Source organism: Salmo trutta, chromosome 2 (genome assembly GCF_901001165.1).
Source record: "Salmo trutta chromosome 2, fSalTru1.1, whole genome shotgun sequence".
Classification (NCBI taxonomy): domain Eukaryota; kingdom Metazoa; phylum Chordata; class Actinopteri; order Salmoniformes; family Salmonidae; genus Salmo; species Salmo trutta.
In genome coordinates this window covers 54369452-54389778 of record NC_042958.1, presented here as the reverse complement: position 1 = coordinate 54389778, position 20327 = coordinate 54369452, and the positions used below count along the sequence as shown (strand labels likewise).

General features: G+C 42.0%; 1 protein-coding gene across 2 annotated transcripts in view; it reads left to right on the top strand.

The window, feature by feature from the left end:
• The window catches only part of grid1b (glutamate receptor, ionotropic, delta 1b), a 414815-nt gene that overhangs the window by 320524 nt on the left and 73964 nt on the right, over positions 1 to 20327 (top strand). For both annotated transcript variants that reach the window (XM_029705848.1, XM_029705837.1), the window contains exon 5: positions 11649 to 11702. In XM_029705848.1, coding sequence (XP_029561708.1) covers positions 11649 to 11702 — 54 coding nt within the window. The remainder of the gene's footprint in view (positions 1 to 11648; positions 11703 to 20327) is intronic.

Here is a 20327-nt window from a genome sequence, read left to right as displayed (position 1 = left end):
CTGTCTCGGAGCTCTATAGACTATTCCTTTGACCTAATGGCTTGATTTTTGCTCTGACATGCACTGTCAACTGTGGGACCTTATATAGGCACGTGTGTGCCATTCCATATCCAATCAATAGAATTTACCACAGGTGGACTCCAATCAAATTGTAGAAACATCTCAAGGATCATCCATGGAAACAGGATGCTCCTGAGTTCAATTTCGAGTCTCATAGTAAAGGGTCTGAAACCTTATGTAAGTAAGTGAATAATGGCGCCAGAGGAGATGGTTGCCGTTTTACAGTCCCTTAACCATTTGTGCTATTGTGTGTTTTTTTTTGCTTTATTTGTAACTAATTTAGCCATAATGTTTCTGCCACCGTCTCTTATGACTGAAAAAAGCTTCTAGATATCAGGACAGGATTTACTCAACCCGTATTGGAAGAATATTTTTTCTTCACACGAGTTGGACGCAAAGGATTTACTCCAGACACCCGACAAGGCCCTCATCCCCGTCAATTCGCAGGAGAAAGAAACAGAGATATCGGGGACGTAGGTCTGGGTGCCTTGTAAGGATCCGACAGCGAGTGGGTAATCTTCCTTTACCATCGGCCCTATTAACCAACATATAATCATTGGATAATAAAATAGACGAACTACAAGCATGTATATACTACCAATGGGACATTAAAAACTGTAATATCTTATGTTTCACTGAGTCATGGCTGATCGACGACATGAATAACATACAGCTGTCGGGTTTTACAAGTTTTCGGCAGAATAGAACAGTCGCCTCTGGTAAGACACGGTGTGGCAGTCTATGTATACTTGCAAACAATAGCTGGCACATGAAATCTAAGGAAGTCTCAAGGATTTGCTGCCCTCAGGTAGAGTATCTCATGATAAGCATGAGATAGCTGTCTTCATAGCTGTCTATTTACCACCACAAACCGACATTTGGCAAATCTGACCATAACTCTATCCTCATTCATGCTTCCAAGCAAAACCAGTGACTTGCTCAATAAGGAAGTGGTCAGATGACGCGGATGCTTTGCTACAGGACAATTTTCCAGACTGGAATATGTTCCGGGATTCTTCCGAATGCATTGAGGAGTACACCACATCAGTCACTGGCTTCATCAATAAGTGCATTGACAATGTCGTCCCCACAGCGACTGTATGTACATACCCCAACCAGAAGCCATGGCTTACAGGCAACATCTGCACTGAACTAAAGGGTAGAGCTGCCGCTTTCAAGGAGCGGTACTTTAACCTGGAAGCTTATAAGAAATCCCACTATGCCCTCCGACGAACCATCAAACAGGCAAAGCGTCAATAAAGGACTAAGACTGAATCATACTGCACCGGCTCCGATGCTCATCAGATGTGGCAGGGCTTGCAAACTATTTCAGACTACAAAGGGAAGCACAGCCGAGAGCTGCCCAGTGACCCGGGCCTACCAGACAAATTACTTCTAAGCTCGCTTCGAGGCAAGTAACACTGAAACATGCATGATAGCATCAGCTGTTCCGGACGACTGCGTGATCACTTTCTTTGTAACATTCCAAGGGGCCAGATGGATTACCAGGACGTGTACTCCAAGCATGCACTGACCAACTGGCAAGTGTCTTCACTGACATTTTCAACCTGTCCCTGACTGAGTTTGTAATACTAACATGTTTCATGCAGACCACCAAAGTCCCTGTGCCCAAGAACACTAAGGTAACCTGCCTAAATGACTACCGACCCATAGCACTCACTTCTGTAGCCATGAAGTGCTTTGAAAGGCCATTATCCCATAAACCCTAGACCCACTCCAATTTGCATACCGCCCCAACAGATCCACAGATGATACAATCTCTATTGCACTCCACACTGCTCTTTCCCACCTGGACAAAAGGAACACATATGTGAGAATGATATTCATTGACTACAGCTCAGCGTTCAAGACCATAGTGCCTTCAAAGCTCATCACTAAGCTAAAGACCCTGAGACTAAACACCTCACTCTGTAACTGGATCCTGGACTTCCTTACAGGCCGCCCCCAGGTGGTAAGGGCATCCACCACGCTGATCCTCAACACTGGAGCCCCTCAGGGGTGCCTGCTCAGTCCCCTCCTGTACTCCCTGTTCACTCATGACTGCATGGCCTGGCACGGCTCCAACACCATCATTAAGTTTGCCGATGATAACCGACAACGATGACACAGCCTACAGGGAGGAGGTCAGAGACCTGGCCGTTTGGTGCCAGGACAACAACCTCTCCCTCAACGTGATCAAGACAAAGGAGGTGATTGTGACTACAGGAAAAGGAGGACCGAGCACGCCTCCATTCTCATTGACGGGGCTGTAGTGGAGCAGGTTGAGAGCTTCAAGTTTGTGACGAGGGCACGACAAAACCTATTCCCCCTCAGGAGACTGAAAAGATTCGGGGTCCTCAGATCCTCAAAAGGTTCTACAGCTGCACCATTGAGAGGATCCTGACTGGTTGCATCACTGCCTGGTATGGCAACTGCTCAGCCTCCGACCGCAATGCACTACAGAGGGTAGTGCGAACGGCCCAGTACATCACTGTTGCCAAGCTTCCTGCCATCCAGGACCTCTATCCCAGGCGGTGTCAGAGGAAGGCCCTAAAAATTGTCAAAGACTTCAGCCACCCTAGTCATAGACTGTTCTCTCTGTTATCGCACGGCAAGCGGTACCTGTAGCGTCAAGTCTGGGTCCAAAAGGCTTCTTATCAGCTTCTACCCCCAAGCCATAAGACTCCTGATCAGCTAATCATATGGCTACCCAGACTATTTTCATTGTCCCGCCCCCCCTTTACGTTGCTGCTACTCTCTGTTTATTAAAGAAAGTGTACTTATCTTCCTTTTACGTAACACTTATTTTTCTTTAATCTGCATTGTTGGTTAAGGACTTGTAAGCATTTCACTGCAAGGTATACACCTGTTGTATTCGGCGCATGAGACAAATACAATACAATATTTATCTTTTTACATTTTTAATCAATTTTCCAAAATGATTAAAAAACTGTTTTCGGTTTGTCATTATTGGGTATTGTGTGTAGATTGAATTTGTTTTAGTTAATCAATTTTAGAATAAGGCTGTAACTTAACAAAATGTGGAAAAAGTCAAGTCAGGGTCTGAATACTTTCCTAAGTATCATACCCCCCCCCCCAAAAAAATGATAACCTCCCCTGTTATTGTAATGGTGAGAGGTTAGCATGTCTTGGGGGTATGATATTTGTGCGTCTGTAACTTTCTCACTCATCATTATTAAGAATTCATTTAGGATTACCTGTAATCATGGTAGCATCCACATTAATGTAGAAGTCTTTAGAAACATATTTTATTTTTTACAATAAAATTGACTCCAAAATATTTACACTTAATTTCTATTGGGCACAAACAGCAAATGCATCCAATAAGTTAGTACAGTCACATGCTTGATTTAATCATTGCGTGCTAGGAATATGGGACCAAATACTACACTTTTGACTCCTTTAATACACATATAAGTGAATTTGTCCCAATTCCTTTGGTCCCCTAAAATAGTGGGACTATGTACAAAAAGTGCTGTAATATCTAAACTTGTTATAGATGAAATTACCCTCAAATTAAAGCTGCCAGTCTGCACTTTAACATCCTAGTCATTGTACAGAGCCTCAATATATTGATCTCTCTCTATATATATCTCAATATATATGAATCTTTCTCTATATAGATGTCAATGTATATGGATCTCTCTATATAGATCTCAATATATATGAATCATTCTCTATATAGATGTCAATATATATGGATCTCTCTCTGTATAGATCTCAATATATATGGATCTCTCTCTGTATAGATCTCAATATATATGGATCTCTCTCTATATAGATCTCAATATATATGGCTCTCTCTATATAGATCACAATATATATGGATCTCTCTCTATATATGTGCCTCTGTCACAGATACATCTAGAAATCATTTGCAGAATAGGAAACCAAACTAAACATGCAGTTCTGGCTAGTTCACCAGACATTAATAAGGACTAAAAAGCATTGTCAATATTGATTCTCCATAGAAACAGCTTTTTAATCCAGGATTAGGCATAATCTGTGTCTGGGAAGCCAGCTCTCTGTATGAACCCCCTAAAATGTTGTATTCAGTCCCTTTGCTGTATGTTTTAGTTTGACTTCCATTGATATTATTCCAATAAAGTCCAAAAAGAAAGAGCTATGAACATCATTAACGCTCAAAATGCATCTTAAATGCAGCTGTGGAGACCGTAACCATAGTTACACGACATGGAACATTACAAGGTCCCGCTGATGGTTTCTCAGGGCCCTCGGCAGCTTTCGGCAAATACGCAGCGAGCAAAATCCATTTGGAATCGGTTTGTCTGAAATTAGGTATTTCTCTATGCCTCAATGTTTGTCTGGTCAATTCACCTGAGTCCATTACGCTATCAGTGGGTTTTGTTAATAAGCTTTTAAAACTTCCTCTGAGCAAAAAACTGTAAACCACAGACTTAGAAAATGGAATGCTACAAGAGGATAAGTGATGCTATTGTTTTGGTTTACTCAGTGTCACTCTCTCCAGATCTGCATGCAATGCCATGATAATTCAATACCCTTCTGAAGACATGTGTTAGCTCCAGAGCCAGTGCCTGGGCTTCTGCTCAGTCGGCTAACAGTGTTGTGTGGCGGGCAGAAGACCAGAAGTCAAACCCCAACCAGTCATATGTTAAACAGAAGCATTCATTAGCGTGTAATGAACTGAGTTTAAAAAAAAACACATTCTCAATAGTGTAGACCCGAATGACCTAAAATAATGCATTAATTCATCTTGATGCAAAACAGATCTTCATCCACCATTTTTGGTGGTTTCCATTCTAAGTGAGTTGTCTGGTATGCATATGCATATGCATCTGCTTTGCATATGCATGATTAATTAGGGAATAAATGGAAAGCGTTGGTGATATTGCTTTATTCTTTGTTTTACATTAAAATGATGCATGGTAAGGCATGCTGTGGCACGTTTTGATTTCCCGCATCCTATGTGCTTGGTTATGTTTGCGGACACAGGGATGCATGAAGAGCAACACGGACAGGCTCAGTCATATAATGCCAAAGCAAGCTGTTATTTTCAGGAGGCTGCTGACAGGAGGATGGTTCATAATAATGTCTGGAATGGAGCAAGTGAAATGGCATCCAACAGGTGGAAACCATGTGTTTGATTTATTTGATAACATTCCACCAATTCCGCTCCAGCCATTACCGCGAGCACGTCCTCCCCAGTTAATGTTCCAGCAACCTCCTGTGCTGGTTTTGCGGTAAACGGAACTAGCTGGGTAAATTGAAATTAACGCCATTATTCGCTTAGTCATATTGGTCCATGACACATCATTACAGAACATGAGGTACAGTTACCTCCATGTTTTCTTTGTGGTAACAGGGTTATTTTGGTTGCTTATTCTGTATCAGATAATGTGTATTTATTAAGGATCCTCATTACTCTTCCTGGGGTCCAGCAACACTCCACACACAGTAATGTGATGATGGTGATGAGGTTCTTTGTAGCTGAGTCGGTAGAGCACGGCAGTTGCAATGCCAAGAAATGTGGGTTTGATTCCAACTACACGTAAAATGTATTTTGACTTTTTTGCTCATTTAGCAGACACGCTTATCCAGAGCGACTTACAAGTTAAGTGCCTTGCTCAAGGGCACGTCAACAGAGCTTTCACCTAGTCGGCTTGGGGATTCGAACCAGCAACTTTTTACTTACTGGTCCAACGCTCTTAACAGCTAGGCTACCTGCCACCGGGTATACACGTGTGACTGTAAGTCGATTGGAGAACAGCATCTGCTAAATGGCATATATCATATATAATGTGGACAGTCAGTTACCTGACTATATTAAAAGGAAGGTAACAGCTGTGTGTTCTTCACATGTAGCCTATATAATATGCATCCAGATTCCCCCTGAAATACATCCTCCTTAAATAAATGTCTTAATTACTTTTTATGATTTAAATACAATCAGGATGTGTTTCTTTTTTAAATAGAGGAAGGCTGATTTGTATTCCTGGTGAGGCGGTTGCCACGACACATTGATTTAATTCAGAGTTCAAACGTGCTTTCACTGACCTCTAGAGATGCAGATTCCCTGATGGGTTGTCCCCACTAGCTTTCAACTTCCACCACCCACACACACACACTGTTTGCATGAGGAACATTTGCACAATGTCTTGATTGTCCCCCTGACCTGACATGTTTAAAATAAAATATTCTCACTAAGGTAGACTTGTGTGTTTTTAGTTTGAGGCCATGCAAACTTTGCATGTATAGCATGAATAAACGGACAAATATAATATTCAATAAAAAGGGATTTTTGAATGTGTTCAACATTTTTCATTATTTTATTACTGAATTGATTACACATTGTGCATAATGTCCTAATGTTTCAGATAGCAGAAAGGCTAAGTGCACATTATTGCTTTAAATACCAGTAGTCTATCTATGTACTTTTAATTTGTGTCGAGAAAATTACTAGTTCGAACTGAATAGAGTAGCCTTGCCTCTCTGTCTAATTGACCCAGTCAGAACAATAGAATAACATGAAATTATAGGTTCTCTATGGCATTATAGGTTCTTTATGTAATTATAGGTCTTCTATGGTCAGACACTTGTCACTGTAGTGTTAAGAGTAGTTTCTCCCCAGTACCTCCACTCAGTGGTCTCCCTCTTAGTCCCTCCCTGGTTAAAGGCTGACAGGTATTACCGAACCATTCATCCGCCAACCTCCCTTAAGGCCTTCTATAGCATGCTCTACATCACCACCCATCATAATGTTATCCAAAGCGACTTACAGCCACTCGTGCATACGTTTTACATATGAATGACCTCAGAAATTGAACCCACTAACCTAGCATTGCAAGCACCACACTCTACCAACTGAGCTACAAAGGACCATAACTGATACTGCCCAAGTGGTGACCAGCAATGCAAACATCCACTTTGCCCAGTGCCACTATTGAGAACCCGGTGCTGGAAATCTCAGGAATGTGTTCCAAACGCCACCCTACTTCCTACATGTTGCACTACTTTTGACCAGAGTCCTGTAGGGACAGAGCACTATATAGGGAATGGGGTTCCATTGGGATGCAGGATTGGACAGAGCAGGGAGGGTTTGACTTAAATCCCTCTTCTTTATTTTGAATTATGAGGTGTTCTACTTTTTGCTTATTGGGTTTTTCCAGATACAGTATACATATTGCTCAGTATTTGAATGATATTACACATTTCACAGTGATTTTGACGCAAATTTATTTTTATGTACACATATTTCGGTCAGCCACGTTTAAAGCATATTCTCTTCATGCAGCACAGTCCTTAACAACACAGTAGTATCCTTTATCTTATTGCTGTAGGCTGGTAAATATAGCGTGTAGTAGTCACTGTTATAACTCAGTAGCTCGGTCAAGGAGAAAAATGACCAAGCAGGCTCAGAGTCATCAGCAGCCTCCGAGATTACTCCTCACATCTCCCGCAAACCACTTCACCTCCCCGCAAACCGCCTCAAACCACATCACACAACTTACAGAGGGGACGGGCCACACATAAATATCATCTGCTTTTGGGGACATGTGCGATGATCTTGCATACATGAAATGTGGCATGATATGCAGCTAGACTATAGGCTATAGCAGGGTTCCCCAACTGGCGGCCCGTGTGCCGATTTTGTTCCGCGGATTTTGTTCCCCCCCAAGTTTTCTCAGCAAAACAAATGTAATAATATACATATACGTATATACACTATCGTTCAAAAGTTTGGGGTCACTTAGAAATGTCCTTGTTTTTGGAAGAAAAGCACATTTTTTGTCCATTAAAATAACATCAAATTGATTAGAAATACAGTGTAGACACTGTTAATATTGTAAATGGGTATTGTAACTGGAAACAGTGGATTTTTTATGGAATATCTACAAAGGTGTACAGAGGCCCATTATCAGCAAACATCACTCCTCTGTTCCAATGGCACGTTGTGTTAGCTAATCCAAGTTTATCATTTTAAAAGGCTTGATCATTAGAAAACCCTTTTGCAATTATGTTAGCACAGCTGAAAACTTTTGTTCTGATTAAAGAAGGAATAAAACTGGCCTTCTTTAGACTAGTTGATTATCTGGAGCATCAGCATTTGTGGGTCCGATTACAGAAACAAAATGGCCAGAAACAAAGCACTTTCTTCTGAAACTCATCACTCATCATTCTTGTTCTGAGAAATTAAGGCTATTCCATGCGAGAAATTGTCAAGAAACTGAAGATCTCGTACAACGCTGTGTACTACTCCCTTCACAGAACAGCGCAAACTGGCTCTAACCAGAATAGAAAGAGGAGTTGGAGGCCCTGGTGCACAACTGAGCAAGAGGACAAATACATTAGATCTGTCTAGTTTGAGAAACAGATGCCTTATAAGTCCTCAACTGGCAGCTTCATTAAATAGTACCTGTAAAACACCAGTCTCAACATCAACAGTGAAGCGGCGACTCCGGGATGCTGGCCTTCTCGGCAGAGTTCCTCTGTCCAGTGTCTGTGTTATTTTGCCCATCTTAATCTTATATTTCTTTGGCCAGTCTGAGATATGGATTTTTTTGCAACTCTGCCTAAAAGGGTTCTTCGGCTGTCCGCATAGGAGAACCCTTTGAAGAAACTTTTTTGGTTCCAGGTAGAACCGTTTTTTTTCCCTGGTAGAAGAGCCCTTCCCACAGAGAGTTCTACATGGAACCAAAAGGGGTTCTACATGGAACCAAAAAGGGTTCTCCTATTGAGACAGCTGAAGAACCCTTTTTGGAAACTTTCTTTCTAAGAGTGTGCGTCCCACCTCTGTGTGTTGGGGAGCAAAATGATTACAAACTACCCACATTAGAGCAGTCAGTACAATTGTCCATATAGTATAGCCTACATTGTGAAATTCTGTGACAGGATATATCTGTGAATATCTTTGGTCAACATGAACCCACAGAAGTGTTTACATATGTAACAGCCTTCTTATGGTAAGGCAGGCAAATGAGGAGCCGTTTGAGAACATCTGTCAGGCCTAATTAGCTTGAGGACAGGAGAATCACATGGGGTGGTCCATAGCTTCTGTATTGGGCCCCTCAACTGGCTCATGCTCTACATGTATCTCAACATAAATGTGCTAGGCTGTTCTAATATGGACACCCTACAACCAGAATGTATTATACATGAGTTCATGAATACAGATGATGAGGGTTATACCATGTACAGGCCTTACTGGGTTATATCATGTGCAGGCCTTTCTGGGTTATATCATGTGCAGGCCTTTCTGGGTTATACCATGTACAGGACTTTCTTACTGGGTTATACCATATGCAGGCCTTTCTGGGTTATACCATGTGCAGGCCGTTATACTATGGGGCGGCAGGTAGCCTAGTGGTTAGAGTGTTGGACTAGTAACTGAAAAGTTGCAAGATCAAATCCCTGAGCTGACAAAGTAAAATTCTGTCGTTCTGCCCCTCAACAAGGCAGTTAACCCACTGTTCCTAGGCTGTCATTGAAAAGTAATGTGTTCTTAACTGACTTGCCTAGTTAAATAAAGATCAAATAAAAGGCCTTTCTGGGTTATACCATGTACAGGCCTTTCTTACTGGGTTATACCATGTGCAGGCCTTTCTTTCTGGGTTATACCATGTACAGGCCTTTCTTACTGGGTTATACCATGTACAGGCCTTTCTTACTGGGTTATACCATGTGCAGGCCTTTCTTTCTGGGTTATACCATGTACAGGCCTTTCTTACTGGGTTATACCATGTGCAGGCCTTTCTTTCTGGGTTATACCATGTACAGGCCTTTCTTACTGGGTTATACCATGTACAGGCCTTTCTTACTGGGTTATACCATGTGCAGGCCTTTCTTTCTGGGTTATACCATGTACAGGCCTTTCTTACTGGGTTATACCATGTACAGGCCTTTCTTACTGGGTTATACCATGTGCAGGCCTTTCTTTCTGGGTTATACCATGTACAGGCCTTTCTTACTGGGTTATACCATGTGCAGGCCTTTCTTTCTGGGTTATACCATGTACAGGCTTTTCTTACTGGGTTGTTGTAATGGAAATTATATGATTAAATGTTTGACTAAATGATTTCACACAGAAACCATATAACCTGTTGAAATATATTAGCAATTATAAGGCTATAATAATATGTTAAAAACTATAATCCAATACTGTGTGTGAGGAGACTGTTTAAGACTAGGACACTGTTACTACTTCAAAATGAGCAGGGCAGAGTTGATAAGACGACCTTGGGAAAGGAACAGGAGAAGAGGCCTCCCTAAGTTAGGGAGGGAAACAACGGCCTGAGAACGGCTTAGCTGGCAGGAGATTAGAAGACAGGTTGCAAGGTTTGATAATGAATTTATGTGTACTGTGGAAAAATACAGCTGCCTAAAGCGGGTTGGAGTTCTCTACTGATGTACGTTTATTTGTGTGTGTGTGTGTGTGTGTGTGTGTGTGTGTGTGTGTGTGGGGGGGGGGGGGTAATATAAAAGACTGTGTGCATTGTATGAATTTTAGAGCTCTCATAAATAAACGTTTTGACCATTGTGGGCTGGTTCTCCATCTGCTTCATTCAACCAGAATCTTACACACTCTGGGGGGCAGACTGAGTAGTTTCATTGAAGTTCGGTTTAAGAACATTGATAACTTCATTCCTGTAACAGTTATACCATGTTCAGGCCTTTCTGGGTTATACCATGTACAGGCCTTTCTTACTGGGTTATACCATGTACAGGCCTTTCTGGGTTATACCATGTACAGGCCTTTCTTACTGGGTTATACCATGTACAGGCCTTTCTTACTGGGTTATACCATGTACAGGCCTTTCTTACTGGGTTATACCATGTGCAGACCTTTCTTTCTGAAAATGGCAGTGTAAATGTTTGTTTTTATTGTAAAGTACAAGATAGTTTCTGTTGTGATTATGATATATGGCATAGGCCCAAGCAAACACTGTCATAAAAAAATGTAGGCTTACACTGAGCAATTATAATTTTCCAAAACGCAAAGATGTTAGGTGCTGAACAATTTGGCACTACTTATGCTGTCAACCATTTAGCTCTACCTATGCTGCACCACTAAGGCATAAAAAAGGCTTGTAGTTTGGATGTTATAGTACACTTTTCAGTTGAAACTGGCTGCCAACACAATGGACTGTGGGAAAGGCAGTACCACCATGAGAACAACAAAAGAGAAAAACGGAAGGAATTGTACAAACACTATTTTCACAGCTGAGGTGTTTTGTGTGAACATACTGTACAATTTATTTGACAAATCTGAACAAAAGTTGTCTCCATGACAAATGATTGGACAGTCATTTTGAGCTACCGTCCGGTGGATTTTGGAGAGTCTTTAGATGTGAGGCTTGCATGGATCCAATGCTGCTTGTCCATCATGGTTTTCCAAGCCACATGGGTCTTATGTTTGTTCCTTGTATAATTGGATAATGACAAGACTGTAGATGATTTTACATGGGTTCTGTTGGACAGAAACAGCAGCAATACATCCAAGTCTTCTGGACTCAATCTGCCTCTTCCCTCCAAAGTCTTATCTGTCACTATGGTAACCTCTTTATTTCTCTCTCTCTCTTTCTTTGCAGGCTGTTGAAACCAACCTGGCTTCCAAGGACAGTCACTGGGTATTTGTCAATGAGGTAAGCGAAGATGAGAGTATTTATGTTGATGCTGCTGATAAATCTCTCTCTCGCTTCTTTTCTCTCTCTCTCTTTCTCCTAACTCCTATCTTTGCCTTTCCTCTACACTGAGTATACAAAACAATAGGAGAACCTGCTCTTTCCATGACAGACCGACCAGGTGAATCCAGGTGAAAGCTGTGATCCCTTATTGATGTCACTTGTTAAATCCACTTCAATAGGTGTACAGTGAGGGAAAAAAAGTATTTGATCCCCTGCTGATTTTGTATGTTTGCCGACTGACAAAGAAATGATCAGTCTATAAATTTAATAGTAGGTTTATTTGAACAGTGAGAGACAGAATAACAACAAAAAAATCCAGAAAAACGCATGTCAAAAATGTTATACAATGATTTGCATTTTAATGAGGGAAATAAGTATTTGACCCCTCTGCAAAACATGACTTAGTACTTGTTGGCAAAACCCTTGTTGGCAATCAAAGAGGTCAGACGTTTCTTGTAGTTGGCCACCAGGTTTGCACACATCTCAGGAGGGATTTTGTCCCACTCCTCTTTGCAGATCTTCTCCAAGTCATTAAGGTTTCGAGGCTGACGTTTGGCAACTCGAACCTTCAGCTCCCTCCACAGATTTTTTATGGGATTAAGGTCTGGAGACTGGCTAGGCCACTCCAGGACCTTAATGTGCTTCTTCTTGAGCCACTCCTTTGTTGCCTTGGCCGTGTGTTTTGGGTCATTGTCATGCTGGAATACCCATCCACAACCCATTTTCAATGCCCTGGCTGAAGGAAGGAGGTTCTCACCCAAGATTTGACGGTACATGGCCCCGTCCATCGTCCCTTTGATGCGGTGAAGTTGTCCTGTCCCCTTAGCAGAAAAACACCCCCAAAGCATAATGTTTCCACCTCCATGTTTGATGGTGGGGATGGTGTTCCTGGGGTCATAGGCAGCATCCCTCCTCCTCCAAACACAGCGAGTTGAGTTGATGCCAAAAAGCTCCATTTTGGTCTCATCTGACCACAACACTTTCACACAGTTGTCCTCTGAATCATTCAGATGCTCATTGGCAAACTTCAGACAGGCATGTATATGTGCTTTCTTGAGCAGGGGGACCTTGCGGGTGCTGCAGGATTTCAGTCCTTCACGGCGTAGTGTTACCAATTGTTTTCTTGGTGACTATGGTCCCAGCTGCCTTGAGATCATTGACAAGATCCTCCCGTGTAGTTCTGGGCTGATTCCTCACCGTTCTCGTGATCATTGCAACTCCACGAGGTCAGATCTTGCATGGAGCCCCAGGCCGAGGGAGATTGACAGTTATTTTGTGTTTCTTCCATTTGCGAATAATAGCACCAACTGTTGTCACCTTCTCACCAAGCTGCTTGGCGAAGGTCTTGTAGCCCATTCCAGCCTTGTGTAGGTCTACAATCTTGTCCCTGACATCCTTGGAGAGCTCTTTGGTCTTGGCCATGGTGGAGAGTTTGGAATCTGATTGATTGATTGCTTCTGTGGACAGGTGTCTTTTATACAGGTAACAAGCTGAGATTAGGAGCACTCCCTTTAAGAGTGTGCTCCTAATCTCAGCTCGTTAACTGTATAAAAGACACCTGGGAGCCAGAAATCTTTCTGATTGAGAGGGGGTCAAATACTTATTTCCCTCATTAAAATGCAAATCAATTCATAACATTTTTTACATGCGTTTTGCTGGATTTTTGATTGTTGTTATTCTGTCTCTCACTGTTCAAATAAACCTACCATTAAAATTATAGACTGATAATTTCTTCGTCAGTGGGCAAACGTACAAAATCAGCAGGGGATCAAATACTTTTTTCCCTCACTGTAGATGAACAGGTTAAATAATGATTTTTAAACCTTGAGACAATCAGAGGGTGAATGGGGAAGACAAAATATGTAAGTGTCTTTGAACTGGATATGGTTGTAGGACTCAGGTGCACCAGTTTGAGTGTGTCTAGAAGGCCAATGCTGCTGTGGTTTTCACACTCAATAGAATGGTCCAACACCCAAAGGACATCCAGACAACTTGACACAACTGTGGGAAGCATTGGAGTCAACATGGGCCAGCATCCCTGTGGAACGCTTTTGACACCTTGTAGAGTCCATGGCCCGACGAATTGATCCTGTCCTGAGGACAAAAGGGGGTGCAACTCTATATTCATAAGGTGTTCCTAATGTTTTGTACACTCAGTGTATATACCCACAACAACTGCACGATGCCAATAACAGTGAGTTGACGATCAAGGGAACTGCTAGACGCATCGAGTAGATCAGTAGTCGCTCACAGTTCTACAGCACCTTGCATTGCGTGTGTCTCACATCCTTTAGTCACTCTGCACCCTGAGAGACCTCTAACAAAAGATGTGCTCATTGTTTGTTACAACAAAACCCCTGCACCATTATGAAGATGTGGCCAAAATTGCATTTGAAACTCCCCAGTAAGAAAGAGACATGACAGTTCCAATTTAGTTACATAATTTCCTTGATCGATTTCCACATCATAGATTTCTCTCTGGATTCAACTATAATTGTACTTATGTGTTCTCTCGTTACAAGCGTTGCCAATTGGCTAAGGGTTCCTAAAAGTTTCCTCTCTGTTGTTTCAATTTCAATATGCCTGAGTCTCCCACATCCACTTCAGACATCTTTTAAGCGTTTGCAGTTTTGTAAAAACACTTCTCATTTTTTAAATGATAAATGGCAAACTGTCATCTCTTGCTCAATTTGCTAATTTCGGCAAAAGTTATGTTCCTGTGAGTGCGTCCAAAATGGCAGTATTTTCCCTATATAGTGTACTACTTTTGACCAGAGGCCTATGGGCACTGGGGCCAGGTCAAAAGTAGTACACGATAGGGATTAGGGTGCCATTTGGGACTCAGCCCTAGGTCTTAGCCAAAGACATAGTCTGGGTCTTTGTACCACTAGGACGCCACACTTGTTTTTCAGCAGTAACTGTGCCCGAAGCAGAGTCAGACAGTGGCCCTGTCCCAATAGCCATACTAGCTTACTAAATAGTATCCAAAAAAATAACATTTTGTAGTGTGTGAAATTTTGAAAGTAGTCCTCCAAATGCATTATTTAATGCGCGATTGCGTTGACTCCCGCCATTCGTTTATTTTGGTAGAGCATGTCAATTTATCTGATTATCAGCTTTTGTCAAACACGCCAGTCAGAAAAGATGAGTGAATTCTACTAGATCAAACACTGGAATTAGTATGCAGTTTAAGAATGTAGTACACTAGTATTAGTATTCGGATGCGGCCAATGTCTCAAAGACATCTACCCAGGTCTCAGTATGTCTGCTCTAACACTGTGCTGATGTAAACAACCCTGCCCTTTAATCCAGCCTGTTCATTGGAGGCCAATTAAAAGTAGCAGAGTCTGCTCAGAATGCAGCCAGGCAGCAGTAGAGAGAGTTGATGAGGGTTTGAGAGTACTGTAGCTGCAGGTGTACTGGCCTCCTGTGGAGCTGGAGCTGCCTCGCCCAGACTGCCCAATGGCGGGCAGAGAGCCGTGGTTGTTGTGATGTCACAGCCTACCAGAGATAAGTCTTATTTATTATTATGAGTGTTCCTAATGTTCGCTGATGCCGGGAAAGTGGGAATGGGGGGGAGATGACGCAGCGGCAGATGGTGCTTTAATCGATTTTGTGTTTGTGTGTTGCCGGTGTGTAAAACGAAGGCAGACGTCGTGCTGGTTTGTGTTGCTGAGTGATTTGGCTGTCACTTAGGTCTACACATGGCATGGTATATTATACAGTGTTATGTTGTGTTTCCATTAAGCTAATTTGTGTATGTTAGTATACTCCAGTTATTGTCATTGTGAGCCCGCATCAGAAATGGGTGAACCGTCTTCTGTACATAATCTGAAAATATAATGAGGAGGAAGTCTCTCTGTGCTTTTTATCAACTCAAAGATATTTTCAAGGTAACAATCCAAGTTCATTAATAATTTAATGAACACATGAAAATTACCTTTTATTTTGTTGGTCTTATCTCTCTTCTCTTTGTGAAATATTCCTTTACATAAAATGTGTTGGAAAATTAATCCAGAGGCATTTTACTTATATTAGTATTATCTATGTCTGCAGTCTAGAATGGTTATTCTGCTCTTTAAAACCCCACATACACATCAACGTTAGAGAGAAAGAAAGTACAATTCTTGTTCAGTGTCGGTGGATATACAATAACAGTCAAAGGTTTGGACACCTACTCATTCAAGGATTTTTCTTTATTTTTACTATTTTCTACATTGTAGAATTATAGTGAAGACATCAAAACTATGAAATAACACATATGGAATCATGTAGTAACCAAGACTTCAAGTAACAGACACATCTCATCATCAACTGTTCAGAGGAGACTACGTGAATCAGGCCTTCATGGTTGATTTGCTGCAAAGAAAGCACTACTAAAGGACACCAATAAGAAGAAGAGAATTGCTTGGGCCAAGAAACACAAGCAATGGACATTAGACTGGTGGAAATCTGTCCTTTGGTCTGATGAGTCCAAATTTGAGAGTTTTGGTTCCAACCACCATGCCATTTTGAAACGCAGAGTAGGTGAACAGACGATCTCTTCATGTGTGGTTCCCACAATGTAGCATGGAGGAGGAGGTGTGATGGTGTGGGGGTGCTTTGCTGGTGACACTGTCAGTGATTTATTTAGAATTCAAGGCAAACTTAACCAGCATGGCTACCACAGCATTGTGCAGCGATACGCCATACCATCTGGTTTGCGCTTAGTGGGACTATCATTTGTTTTTCAACAGGACAATGAACCAACACACCTCCAGGCTGTGTAAGGGCTATTTGACCAAGAAGGAGAGTGATGGAGTGCTGCATCAGATGACATGGCCTCCACAATCATCCGACCTCAACCCAATTGAGATGGTTTGGGATGAGTTGGAATGCAGAGTGAAGGAAAAGCAGCCAACAAGTGCTCAGCATATGTGGGAATTCCTTCAAGTCTTATGGAAAAGCATTCGAGGTGAAGCTGGTTGAGAGAATGCCAATAGTGTGCAATGCTGTCATCAAGGGAAAGGGTGGCTACTTTGAAGAATCTCAAATATAAAATATATGTTTGTTTTACAATTTTTTGGTTAATCCATGATTCCATATGTGTTATTTCATAGTTTTAATGTCTTCACTATTCTACAATGGTGAAAATAGTAATAATTAAGAACAACCAAGGAATGAGTAGGTGTGTCCAAACTTTTGACTGGTACTGTGTGTATATATATATACACACAGTACCAGATCTTTTTGTTGTTGTTGTTTAATTACATTTCGTATCAGTCAAACAGAATAAGAAAAATGATTCTAAATATACATTTCAAAGTCTTATGATATCGATTTTCTTTGAAGAGAGATTACTGTAGATCAGAAGTTTTTTCCAGAGTACTGTGAGTAGCGTGCACTGTTCATTTATCTTCAATAATTATGTTTCTTTTGAGGCTGCTTTTTCAAAACTATTTATGGTTTTTCCATCAGAACCAGAAAATATGTTTACTTCATAATGTATTGCATGTTATGGTTCTAGTACAACTATACTGCACTCACCCTACAGTATGTAGCTAGCTTTTCCTAGCTGAGACACTCTACCTTGGTGTTGTACTATCAGACAGATCCTCCTGAACACTGCTGTAACTTCACCTTAATTATTAATCTGATACAGAGAGTTTAGAGGCCCAGGCCAAGATCAACACTACTCTGTCTACATAAACATGAGTATTTATGGAAGAGTCTTCATGGACATTGGCCAGGGGTTAAACAGTTGTGTGCTCCATCAAAATATCCTTCTGTTATAAGTCCATAGTCTATCGCCCATCGTCCATCTCCTGAGCCACTCTCCTGTCTGGAGCTTGAGCTTGGAGTAGGTCTGCTCCAGTCTGTAGGACTGTTGGATGACCAGATAGTCTGTCCTGGGGTTCAGCAGGATAGAGGCCCAGCCTGTACAGCACCTGAAGATGTTGGACACATCGGAGTGTGAAATCAGGAGGGGCATGTGAGGCCAGGAGAAGAGAGTGCTAACACTAACCCCCAACACCCCTCCAGATCTGCACTGATGTGGGAATGAAACAATTCAATTTAATGGGAAAAAGATGTTTACAGTTGACACATCCAGTAGGATGCTCTGTACTGCGCTGCTGTACGTAAACTTTTCTTCGGGGGATAGACGGATGCAAAGTCATTGTTATCCGTCGGGTGACTGGTTGATCCTTATTGGGGGCATCACTTCGAGCCCCTAGCAAACACAAAACAATGGCGGACAATTTCTCTCCCCTCGGACAGAGATGTTAGAGAAAGTAAGAGATAGGAATCCCAATGGGTAATGAATGGAGGAACGAATAATGCCTCACCCAGTAGACTGTCAACCAAATGCGTTCAAGTTGTCATGCTGTATCATGCGGTTGCTAAGCTAATCATCACACAAACCCTTCTCCAAGTCAGGCTATGTGCCGTGTTCACGTGCTAGTCGGGATTAACAAATTCCCACATTTCTGACTAGCTAACTGGTTGAAAGTGGCACGTGTATAATTACAACCAGTTAGCAAGTCGGGCATTTTCGAGTTTCCTAGTTCCAACTAGCACGTGAACATGGCATTAGTCAAGAATCTTTCCTATTTTCTTTTAACGTACACTATACAGTATATACAAAAATATGGCTATTTCAGCCACACCTGTTGCTGACTAGTGTATAAAATCAAGCACACATACATGCATTCTCCATAGACAAAAATTGGCAGTAGAATGCCCTTACTGAAGAGCTCAGTGACTTTCAACATGGCGCTGTCGTAGGATGCCAACTTTCCAACAAGTCAGTTCGTCAAATTTCTGTCCTGCTAGAACTTCCCCGGTCAACTGTAAGGGCTCAGCCGCGAAGTGGTAGACCACACAAGCTCACAGAACGGAACCGCTAAGTGCTGAAGCATCTAGCATGTAAAAAAAGTCTGTCCTTGGTTGCAACACTCACTACCGAGCATTTCACTACACCCGCAATAATATCTGCTAAACACGTGACCAATAATATTTGATTTGATTTGGGTTCCAAACTGCCTCTGGAAGCAACATCAGCACAAGAACTGTTCGTCGGGAGCTTAATGAAATGGGCTTCCATGGCCGAGCAGCTGCACACAAGCCTAAGATCACCATGCGCAATGCCAAGCCTCGGCTGAAGTGGTGTAAAGCTTGCCGACATTGGGCTCTGGTACAGTGGAAACACGTTCTCTGGAGTGATGAATCACGCTTCACCATCTGGACAAATCTGGGTTTGACGGATGCCAAGAGAACGTTACTTGCACCAATGCATAGTGCCAACTGAAAAGTTTGGTGGAGGAGGAATAATGGTCTGGGGCTGTTTTTATTGGTTCGGTCTAGGCCCCTTAGTTTGATTGAATGGAAATCTTAACACTACAGCATACGATGACATTCTAGACTAGTCAGTGCCTCCAACTTTGTAGCAACATTTTGGGGAAAGCACCTTTCCTGTTTCAGCATGAAAATTCCCCCGTGCACAAAGCGAGGTCCACACAGAAGTTGTTTGTTGAGACTGGTGTGGAAGAACTTTACTGGCCTGCACAGAGCCCGGAACTCAACCCAATCGAAAACCTTTGGGAATTGGAACACAGACTGCGAGCCGGGCCTAATCGCCCAACATCAGTGCCCGACCTCACTAATTCTCTTGTGGCTGAATTGAAGCAAGTCCGCTCAGCAATGTTCCAACATCTAGTGGAAAGCCTTCCCATGATTTTGGAATGAGATGTTCAACGAGCAGGTGTCCACATACCTTTGGTCATGTAGTGTATGTAACGCCACATTTCCAAAGCTATACGATATTACAGAGAACAAGTTAATTATCTCACATCTCAGAAAAGATTTGTAAGGTTGTACTTCGTGTAATGAAATTCATACTAATGTTGTTTTTTGAGCTAACTCCCAATTGACACCCATTCACTCCTTGAAGGAAAGCTCTCCTTATCCCAGAATCGCCCAGAATGCACCATGCATTGATGATGCATGGGCAAAATTCACAATGGGCGTTCATTTCCAACGGAGTTTCCTATCTCCTCAAAAGTATCTCTCCCTTGGATCTAAAACTTGCCTTTGTCTGTCGTAACTAGTGACAACCCTAAAACCAGTACTAACCACCAACTTCAATGACAGTTACTTTAAAATTAAAATACATCTAATAGTACCGCACCCCAATAATATTGTTGAATAACATTGTCGCCGAGAAGGGCTTGTTAGCTAGCCACAGGGTTTGAATCATCTTAGCCGTTTTCTATAACAGCTCAGCTAGCAATGCTAGCTAGCTAACATTAGCTAAACTGCACATGGACTCGGGAGCTAATAGGCACATACAGTACTAGACATGTCACATAGGCTTCAGTAGCCAGCTGGTTAGATATTAATCAACCATGGGCAACAACATCTGGCTACTAGTTTGTTTTGACCAAAATATGTTAAACTCATAGCTATTTATCCAGTGACCACCGCATTTAGGATATCTACTGACTGAAATGTAGCTATCTAGCATGCTGGCTCACATTGGCCAAGCAGTAACCAATTAACTATCACAGTTAGCGAATCGTCGATGCCAAACTACTCCGCTAGCTA